Source organism: Aethalodelphis obliquidens, unplaced genomic scaffold (genome assembly GCF_003676395.1).
Source record: "Aethalodelphis obliquidens isolate GAN/ISIS:26980383/991018 unplaced genomic scaffold, ASM367639v1 scaffold53, whole genome shotgun sequence".
NCBI lineage: Eukaryota > Metazoa > Chordata > Mammalia > Artiodactyla > Delphinidae > Aethalodelphis > Aethalodelphis obliquidens.
This window is the reverse complement of record NW_020837997.1, coordinates 5,935,160-5,945,657: the sequence shown is the minus strand read 5'-3', so window position 1 is coordinate 5,945,657 and position 10,498 is coordinate 5,935,160. Positions and strand designations below refer to the sequence as shown.

Here is a 10,498-nt window from a genome sequence, read left to right as displayed (position 1 = left end):
GCAAAGGCCGGACTCGAACTCCCACTTACAGCGCTGTCCACATGAAACCTCCCCAGAGGCTCCCGAGGGTGTAAGAACTGGATTCGAACCAGGCCCGACTCCCGGTCTCAGGACTCAGCGCGCCGCGTACCGGCCCCACCGTCTCCCCTCAAGGGTGACTTAAACGTTCACAACGTTCTCCCAGGCCGCTGGGCCCGAGGGGCCAGGAGCCCCCTTCGAGAAACTTCCGGCAACGCTCACCAGCTGACAGACGCCAAAGGTACAAACGCTCCTCCTTCCTCTTCACACGCGGCTCAACCGCGCCAGCAGCCGACTTCCGCTCCACTCCCACGAATCCCCGGCCGATTCTTCTCCCCTCCCGCTTCCCGCAGCCATCTCAGCCAATAACCTCTCACAGAATCTGCTTTATTCCCTCCCCCCTCCTGCCTGCCAATCACCGCAGGTCGAGCACCGCCCTTCTTTCCCTCTTAAGCGAGCGCCGCGCGCCACCGCTCGGAGGCTGGCTGCGCTGTCCCCAGCTGGATGCGTCTCCCGGAAGGGCGGGGCTAAGCGCTGACCTCGCTGGTGCGGGGACCCTCAGGATTGGCCAAGAGGGGCCCTGCGCCGTGACCCCGCCCACCCCTCCCTAGACTTCCGAGTCGGAGACTCTGGGGATTGGTTCTCCGCGGACACCCAAAGAAGCTAAGAGACGGTCCCGCCTCCCTCCCTCATCCCGGAGAGGGAGCTCCACGGATTGGTCCCGGGAGTCTCGGCGCGCAGACCGACGCTCCAGGATTGGCTGAGGGGGAGCTCGCGCAGTCGTGGAGCGTGGACTGTGATTAGCCGGAGGGTGGGACCCGCTATTTGAAGGAGGCGCGCGGAGGAGATACGCACTTTAGATCGCGGTCGGAGGGAGCGGGAGCGGGTTCGGGCAACGCTGCTCCGCTGACCCGATAGGACCCAGACGCGGGCTCGGCCCCAGCTCTGGCCCCGGCTGCGACCCGACGAGGCGATGGCTAAGGTGTCGGTGTTGAACGTGGCGGTGCTGGAGAATCCGAGCCCTTTCCACAGCCCCTTCCGGTTCGAGATCAGCTTCGAGTGCAATGAGGCCCTAGCAGACGGTGAGGCTGGGCCCGTGTGGAGACCCCCTCTCCCCTGGGCCAACCCCGACCTCCCCTTGGAGACAACCCCGAGGCCAACCCTGTGAAACACCCCCCCCCTCCCCCAACCGAGATCTCCGGTGAACCAAACCCCCTCCCAGTGCCAACCTGCCCTTGGAGACTACCCTACCCCCACCCCCACGGTTACTCCCGTTCTCCCCCGTGGAGACCTCATCATTCCCCTCTTTCTACTGTGGCGCTCCTCCTGGGCACCTGTGTTCTATGTAGAGACCTTCTCAGTCTCCGTTCTTTAACCTGCAGAGACACTCAGCCACCCCGTCTTCCCTGTAGCAAGAAACGCCCCACCTTCTGTTTCTGTACGGGTAGACTGCCACTGCAGCCACCCAGTCCTCCCCACCAATCCCCTCTCCCCTGTGGTGAGACACTCCACCTCACTCTTTTCCTATGGCGATCCTAACCTCCAGGCCCCTCGAATTTCCCCAACGGAAACCCCAGCCCCCTCCCAATTTCCCATATGGAAACCTGAGCCCCCTCCCCCATTTTCCCTGTGCAGATCCTTTCGCCCTGTGGCAAGACCTCACTCGTCCCCATCTCCCCATTTGTCGCCCCATAATCTCCTCCCCTACCTGCTGATACTTAACCCCAACCCCAGCTACTTCTGCTTGTTTTCTACCCCAAACCACATACCCTAGAACCTGGCTTCCTTCCTTAGTCTGGCCCCAACCCTCTACTCCACCCGGGGAGGCATGGCCTGGCTTCTGGCTCCAGTCTTTGAGGATAACCTGATCTCCCCAGCTCCTGTTCTTTCTGCCTCTCTGACTGTGGGCTTCAGTGAGCATACTCAAATCTGAGGGGTGGCATGGCCAGGCAAGCATTAGCTGGTTCCTACTGTTTGCCTGCCAGATTCCTGCTGACCTACTGCAGCAATACCCCCAACATTTTTGATGGTCTGACCTAGTCTTGCGGGGTGGGTGTTCCAGGCTGAGCCGTGAAGGTATCTGGCTTCAAACAATCATCTGGGAGGTCACAACATTTTGTGCATCTTTTCCAAGGTGCTTTCACAGATGTACTTACTCATCTGTGTAACAAAGGTGGTCATGGCTCTCATCTCACAGATGAGAAGACGGGAGCCACAAAGAGTAAAAGACCTTTCAAGTCAAGGTCTATAAAAATCGAAAAATCTGAGGTCCTTCAGCGAGTCTTGGCACGACTTTCAGGGGGAAGTACCCCATTAGATCTCTTCTCCACTTGGTGGTTAAGAGAAGAGGCAGCGGCTGAGGAGGTGGAGATCTGTGAGGCCAGGGTGTGCTAAGCAGCACCTCTCAGTGGTAGGTGGGTGGTTTACCTGCATGTCAGCCCCCTGGAGTAGCCTGGGGTTGATACAATGTGTGTGTGCTTGGGCTGGGCCATTGGACCAGTCTCTCCCCAGTTTCTCTCCTTTTTAAATTAAGGGGTCTGCTTGTGACTAACTGTAGAATAAGCCCAGTTAAATCCTTTCTGGAACAAGGCAGGGTGTAAATAAATAAATAAGGTGTAGAATGACCCTGTGGAATAAGATTTAATTTTAAAGCCAGGAGGAGATGTAAGGAGCTAATAGGTTAAGGGATTCACAGTTCCCAGATGGCAGGAGATCGGGTTTCAATCAGCCTGTTTGTGCTTCTTGCATTTAAAAATGGTTGCATGGTCATTATCTAGTACTTTCATTCCTACAAAGCTCCTGCTGTGTTACTTTACTAATCTGTTTATAGAATCAGAGCAGGAAAGGCTAAAATCAATCTGCTGGTTATTATTTTTTAATAGAAAGAAATGGAATGACTTCTCCAAGGTCACACAGCCGGTTTGTAGAATTATTAACCCTAGGTTTTGTCTCTGAGTTCTGTGTCCAGGGTTCTTTATCTTTGCTATAACCTGGGAAAGAAGGCATCCTATTTTAGAAGTGGAGCATAAACAGGACTCAGAGGAGGGAAAGGGGGGTGCTGTTATTATTTATGCCTGGACAATAAAGCTTTTGCTCAGAGAAATTCCAGTTGGAAAGCCAATTCTGGCCTAGAAATCTAGACTCTTTGGTTGTACCTGTTGAGCTGTCCTTCACTCTAACCTGCCAACTCCCTTTCTGCCTCTTCCCACAGAGCAGACAGAATTTGTTTCCTGCCTCCCAGACAGATGGAATGGGCCTGGCTCTAGAAGTCTCAGATTCTGGAGGAATCTCAGTCTTGTTACCTGGTGACTTCAGACACTGGCAACTGAAGAGCTGAACGCCCAATCCCCAGTCTGACCCATTTCTCAAGGGTTCTGAACCCCTTTTGCTCTCTTTTCTCCTCAGCATCTTTCCAGATGCTTCCAAGGCATGGGTCTACATTCAGTACATTGGGTGTGTTTTTCCCTTGTTTAGTTGAGAAATTCAACAGGTACTACTTGAATAAGTCTTGGAGCCAGGTGTTCTGACCCACATCTAACACCCTGAGGTCAGGCCAAGGTTCATCTGTATGATTACGAACAAAGGAAAAGTGATAAACAGAAAAAGTCCTGCTAGATAAGTTGTTGTTTTTATAAATTTATTTATTTATTTTCGGCTGCCTTGAGTCTTCATTGCTGTGCCCGGGCTTTCGCTAGTTGCTGCGAACAGGGGCTACTCTTTGTTGTGGTGCATGGGCTTCTCACTGAGGTGGCTTCTCTTGTTGCGGAGCGTGGGCTCTAGGCGCGTGGGCTTCAGTAGTTGTGGCTCGCAGGCTCTAGAGCGCAGGCTCAGTAGTCGTGGCGCACAGGCTTAGTTGTTCCACGGCATGTGGGGTCTTCCCGGACCAGGTCTTGAACCTGCGTCCCCTGCATAGGCAGACGGATTCTTAACCACTGCGCCACCAGGGAAGTCCTGTTGTTGTTTTTAAGGCAGGAAACAGATTCCCCAGCTAGTTCAACTATGATATATTTTTTTTAACATGTCTTTCATCATATCATTGGTTTGGGTTTTGTTTTCATACATAGTAGAGCACCATCCTGTGCAGTGGTTAGATTATAAAGTTAAGGCATAAAGACAAAATGTAACGTAAGGAATTCCCTGGTAGTCCACTGGTTAGGACTCTGCACTTCCACTGCAGGGGGCCCAGGTTCAATCTCTGGTCAGGGAACTAATCCCACAGGCCATGTGGCATGGCCAAGAAGAAAAAACAAAAGTAATGTAGTCATTTTACCCGTGAAATTACTCAGAAGGTTAGGCACACAATACTACATGTGTGTGACCGTGTCCCATATTCAGGAGAAGTCAGTTTGTGTTGTGTTGGTGATTGATGCCCCGTATCTCATTCAAAAATGAAGTCACCTCAGTATGCTTCTGCTTAAGACACTTGAGCAGGTTTCAGGCAATTCCGATTTGTAGATCCTCACTTCAGTCATCTTCTGTCTTCCATAGGTGATCTTATCAGCTCCTCTAACCCTTGAGTATTTCTCTGCAGTCCTTGGTTAATTCTCTGGTTTCTTTCTGGCCTGTGTGGAGGGAGCCATCGTGATCCATTTGCTTGTCCACCTGCATTTCTCTCTTCTGGTCAGCCAACGTGCTTTCTCGGTAAACAAAATTTTAGTTTAGGTTTTGCTGACGGTATTTTTTTTTTTTTTTTTTTTTGGCTGCACCACACAGCTTGTGGCATCTCAGTTCCCCAACCAGGGTTTGAACCCGGGCCACAGCAGTGAAAGCCCAGAATCCTAACCACTAGGACACCAGGGAACTCCCTTGCCGACAGTATTGAACGCTGAGAGCCCACGGCATACACCCCGGCCTGCTCTATTAAAATCTCCTTTTTGTCTCCCCCTGCAGCACATTAGTTAATGCACACATGTGTGACTCCCCTGGTGATGGGAAAAAAGGCCAGAAGGAAAGATATCAAATGATAAAGCTATGTTAGGAAGGTGAGAACAGAGCTAGCTTGTTTTCTTTTCATCCAAAAACGTTATTTCTGGTTGTGCCACTACTTGTAATAAAAATAAATTAGTAAACTTAACTCCTCCCTGCAAATACTAAGAGACTGGAGTTTGACTGAACCCCAGTGAGCCCAATGGCCACCACCTCCTACAGATCTGTTAGGGTCCCTGAGTAGAAGGCCTGGGTGTCAGTTGCAGAAGGACAGGAGGCCAGTGTATTGAGAAAGGGCACGGAGCCCTGGTGACAAACCTCCATAGTCATGGCCGGGCATTGCCGTGCTTCCAAAGTTGGGTGCTCTTGTGGGACACTAGACCAAGGAACAGGGCAGCTTCTAAGACAGTTTGCTTCCTGCGAAAATCACAGCTTGTGAAACTTCCCCCGGCTGCTGGAGCCATAGGTTGTGTAATTTCGAAGAACCTAAAATAAGTTTCAGGTCTCCTGCCAAATTTCCATGTAGTAGCATGACCTTGCCCCTGATACACTTGGACCTCCTGCAAGAGGCCGCAGTCACTGGGAATTTCCTGCGATGGACGGGCAGGGTCTCATTGAGCACTTTCCCTTTTATCTTGCCGGAACATACCCAGGAATGTGAGTCCCCGACTGGATGGGATGCAAGGAAATTGGGGTTCAGAGGGTGGCCGTATGATGCCATATTTGTTGACTGAGTCGCTGTTGCCCTAATGCCTGAGAGCAGGCATGACTTGGTGCTGGATCTGGAGGACCTGGGGACTGGCTGGCTCCCCCAGCGACCTTATCTTCCCCTCCTGCCGGCTGGCTGTCCTACTGGATTGCAGTCTGCTGCCCTGCCCCAGTTGTCGAGGGATCTACTCAGTTCAGTGGCACTGGTCCCTGTGTGTGAAAGAGGATGCTGCTTCCTATCCTGGCACCCAGTGGGCAGGGCCCTCAAATGGCCCAACTCCCTGCTGTTCCCTCCTCAGCACGCCTCCACGCCTCTGTCACGTGGCTCTTAATTCAACCTCTGCCATACGGTTCACCCTCAGGCTCTGAGAGGCCCAAGTTTCCCCGGAGGTGCCGAGTCAAGGTCGCCTGGCAAAGCTAGGCCCACAGGAGAAATTTCCCCACGGGAAATAGAGCTTCGCGCCTGCCCCAGTGATCGGGACCGCAGTGCCTGGCACTTAGTGCCCAGTGGGTGTCAGGTGTCCTTGAGAATAAAAACCTATCAATATATTAAGAACCTATCCAAAACTAACATGAGAAGGCCCTTTCCCAGCCTTCTTGCTGTCAAGCCATTTCAGTTCTTAACACCCTGTATCCTTGCAGACCTGGAATGGAAGATCATTTACGTTGGCTCAGCCGAGAGTGAGGAGTTTGATCAAATCTTAGACTCAGTGCTGGTCGGCCCTGTCCCAGCAGGGAGACACATGTTCGTCTTTCAGGTAAGAAAGACGAGGCCTTAGGCCTTGACACCTAGAAATAGCCTCTCCTACCCAAAAGCACACAGAATGGTTCATTGGTCAAAGTTCAGGTTCAAATCCTAGCTCTGCTCTCAAGCACTGTCTGACCTCTCTCAAAGGTACTTTGGACACCTCCCTCTCCTCCACCGCTGTGTCATAACTGTTACCATGAGCCACTGATTTACAGTTGATTCTCATTACTCACGGGAGTTATGTTCTGTAAAGTTGCTGCAGACACTGAATTAGTGAATACTAAATCATTGCCCCTAGAGGAAATACAGCGTTATTTTCCTGCGAGTCACATTTTTATCAACCAGTCAATACATAATCTTGTTTTATGTTTTTCTGTTTAAAGACGACTTATTTTGTGTTGTTGATTCATTCGCATTGACCGCATGGCCCACATCACTATAACTCATGCCTGAACAAAGCTTATCTAACACGTTTTCCCTATGAAGTACATCCCTTCTTGCTTTCAGAAACAGGGCAGCACTCAGCACTACGCTTTGGGACCCTTTTAAACAGCAAAATCACCAACAAAAATGCAGAAACCGTGGCCCTGAGACCACCGGAAAGACACGTGTTTACAGTCTGAGACTGCCTGATTCTGCCCACCCCTGCTCTGTGCATGTCCTTAAATGACCGTGAAAGCCCCTGAATATTGATTTGGGGGTTACAAATACATTGTAGCAAGTAGTCAAATTGGCAAATACGGAATGCCTGAATAATGAGGATCCACTGTAGCTGCTCAGTAGCTCTCTAATCCAGCATCACAGGGGCTGTCAGAAGTGCAGGTTTCATGTGATTCTTAGGCACACTAAAGTTTGAGAGCCTCTGCTCAAATCCATTCACTTACCTGATCTTGGCTATTCCCGCCCCAGTCTAAGCAGCCTCATCCCATCACCTAAGCCCTCACCCACCCATATCCAGTCCACCTAACCTACCCCACAGCCAGGACCGGCTTCCTAGGCATGCGACCCATGCAGTCACACTGGGCCCCACTCTTGGTATGACGTTCTGCTGTCACTGGCTGAAACTTACTAATTTTTGAACACGAGGCCTCGTCTTTGCATTTGTTTGTTTGTTGCCTTTTTTTTTTGCCTGTGTTGGGTCTTCGTTACTGCGTGCAGGCTTTCTCTAGTTGTGGCGAGCGGGGGCTACTCTTCGTTGCAGCGCACGGGCTTCTCATTGCGGTGGCTTCTCTTGTTGCGGGGCATGGGCTCAGTAGTTGTGGCGCATGGGCTTAGTTGCTCCGCAGCACGTGGGGTCTTCCCGGACCAGGGCTCAAACCCATGTCCCCGGCATCGGCAGGCGGATTCTTAACCACCAGGGAAGTCCCTTGTGTTTTCATTTGTGTTGGTCTCATTTTGCACCAGTCATATAGCCGATCCTGTCCTTAACAACACACCCCACATCTGTCCACTCTCTCTCCTTCTCTACTGCCTGATCTAAGCCACTGTCCTCTCTCCAGGATGACCTCTGTAGCCTCCTGCCTAGTCTCCCTGCTCCCACTTAGCCCTCTTCCTATCGCAGCTCCACTGGCCTCCAGGGTCGTCTTTTCAGACGGCAGGAGTGATGCCACACTTGTCTCCTGCTAAACATTCTCGATCTTTCCCAAGCCCTTAACTGACTGGTACCCAGCTGCTCACCTCTTCAGCCTCATTTTATACCGCTCTCCCCCTTGCTTACTACACTCCTCAGCACCGTATACTTCTCCTTGATGGTACCTGTCACACTCGGCACTGTACAGGCATTCGCGTGGTTGATTCTGTCTTCACCGCTGGATTGAAAACCCCTGAGGGCAGAGACCCATACTTTTGGCTCAGTAAATATACGTTGCTTGAGAATCGTATTACCGGTCAAGGTGTGACTGGCAATCAGCGCTCTAAGGCCCGGCCTGTGTTTCCCCTAGGCCGATGCCCCCAACCCATCCCTCATCCCTGAGACGGACGCCGTGGGTGTGACTGTGGTCCTCATCACCTGCACCTACCACGGACAGGAGTTCATCCGAGTGGGCTACTACGTCAACAATGAGTACCCTAACCCTGAGCTGCGGGAGAACCCGCCCCAAAAGCCAGACTTCTCTCAGGTGGGTCCTTTCTCCACGCTTCCTGCTTCAGACAGGCTGGCTCCTTGGCACCTGGGGGTAGTTGAGTCGTTGGAATTGGGAGCCAAGGTCACTTCTTAAGGTTTTCAAGTAGTGCTCAGCTCTTGGAGCGCCAGGCTAGAACAGGAAAGAGAAAGGTCTTTGTTTCTCAGAATTTTGCCTCACAGAATCAAGATTAGATAGGCCCCGGCCCTAAATCATGGTGCACAGGCATTCCCTGGAGTTCTCCACATATTGTTGGTGGGGATGGAATAAACAAGGTCTGGTCTTCCTGGGCGTGGGGCGGGATCTCAGAGCGCCCTGCTGTGTGGGAGTAACGCGAGGGCATGCTAACGAGGGTTTACGTTCCTTTTCCTGCCCCAGCTCCAGCGGAACATCTTGACCTCAAACCCCCGGGTGACCCGCTTCCACATCAACTGGGACAACAACACAGACAGGCTGGAGGCCATAGAGAACCACGACCCAGCCCTGGGCTGTGGCTTCCCCCTCAGCTGCACTCCCATCAAGGGCTTAGGTCTCCCTGGCTGTATCCCTGGGCTCCTCCCTGAGAACTCCATGGACTGCATCTAACTGTGGGACTGTAGGCCCTACCTGGGCCCAGTTGGGACTGCGGGCCAGTCTCCTGGCACATCTGGAGGGGGCAGCCGGGCCTACCAGAGAGTCTCAGGGAGGCCACGTGGAGGACTTTGGGGCCATCAACTATATCCAGGCCAGTCAAACTTGGCACCAAGGAAGGAAGGGGTTCAGGTCTCTCTCTCCCAGCCCCGGCCCAGAGGATCATCTCACCTCTACTGCCCAGGCCTGAAAGAAGCAGGTACTTCAGTTCTCAATTCTTTCTCTCTCGTGTCCTTTCTCGCTTCCACACACATTATAAACTCCACCTGCGGGCCACTGTGTCACTGTACTCCAATAGTACCGTTGACCCAAAGCTCTCCCCACAGACCTCCCTGGCCTGCCTTGAGGATTTCTTGGTCTATGCCTGGCAAGGCTTCAGCCCTGTTGGGCCAAAGGCTCTGTCATTCATTTTCCTTCCCAAACATCTGAGCAGACCCACCCAGCTTTCTGGAGTCACAGGCCCGGAGCCTTGGTAGAAGGTGGACTCGGACACAATTTCTGTCCTTCTCCTAGGATGATTTTTAGGTCTTTTCAATCCAGTAGCCCTCTGGAAAACTCTGTTCCCAGAAGGGCGATCAGCAGGATGCTGAGAAAAGATGGTTGATGCTCCCCTCAGTCGCAGCCACCTTCCTGCTGCCTCCCAGCTGGATCTGGCTCTCCCTGGAGGCTGCCCTTGTAGGAAGATGGTATGTTGGAGGGGCCTTTTGTGCTCTGTCTCAATATCGGTATCAGGGCCCCTCTGCTTCTGGCTGCCTTGATCTGCCCTCTGCTAAGACCTCATGCTCTCAGAGGCCACAGTGCAGACGAGAAGCAGGAGGGACCCTGAGAACCTTCCCCCCTCCACCACGCTCCCCACCCTTGCCCGCATCCCCTCGCTGCTACATGGATGCTGTTGTGATGGTAGTTTGTCTGTTGAAAGGTTTTTATATTAAATATGTTTGGTTGGTCTACAAATAAAAAGCACTTCATCTAGACTGTTTCTGCTTTTGTCTTGGGTAGACTGAGGCAGTTTTGTCCATCTCTCCTCATGACCGGGCAGCCTCCTTCCCCAGCCAGTAGGTTGACTGCTCCTTGTCCGCTTGCTCAGCTTCTTACTCTAGTCTTGCTTGTTATAGTTGTATTCCAGACTGAGGTCCAGGGAGGGGTTTTTCTTTGTCAAAACTTAAGCAACCCAGCTGTTCTGTAGATAGAGCATAACCAGTGATTTTTCAGACTTTGACCTTGACCCACAGAAATTAGTTAACATTGTGCTCCAAGGATACACACAGCAACACTTTTAGTAAATTTTACTTAGCCTTACTTTGTAACTCCACAGCCCCAGGTGGAGTGGTTTGGCTGATGAGCCATT

At 52.0% G+C, this 10,498-nt stretch overlaps 1 protein-coding gene across 1 annotated transcript; it reads left to right on the top strand.

Moving 5' to 3' along the window:
* Window positions 1–734: 734 nt before the first annotated feature.
* Window positions 735–10,122, top strand: ASF1B (anti-silencing function 1B histone chaperone). The gene is made up of 4 exons (XM_027084976.1): window positions 735–1,100; window positions 6,295–6,410; window positions 8,341–8,517; window positions 8,899–10,122. Exons 1-4 carry the CDS (start codon window positions 992–994, stop codon window positions 9,103–9,105), a joined length of 609 nt encoding a protein of 202 aa, XP_026940777.1. The 5' UTR covers window positions 735–991; the 3' UTR covers window positions 9,106–10,122.
* Window positions 10,123–10,498: the final 376 nt, after the last annotated feature.

Coding starts and splice junctions, on each gene's coding strand:
- ASF1B (XM_027084976.1), top strand. CDS start 992: ATGGCTAAGGTGTCGGTGTTGAACGTGGCGGTGCTGGAGAATCCGAGC. Junction 1,101..6,294: donor CAATGAGGCCCTAGCAGACG/GTGAGGCTGGGC, acceptor GTATCCTTGCAG/ACCTGGAATGGAAGATCATT. Junction 8,518..8,898: donor AAAAGCCAGACTTCTCTCAG/GTGGGTCCTTTC, acceptor TTCCTGCCCCAG/CTCCAGCGGAACATCTTGAC.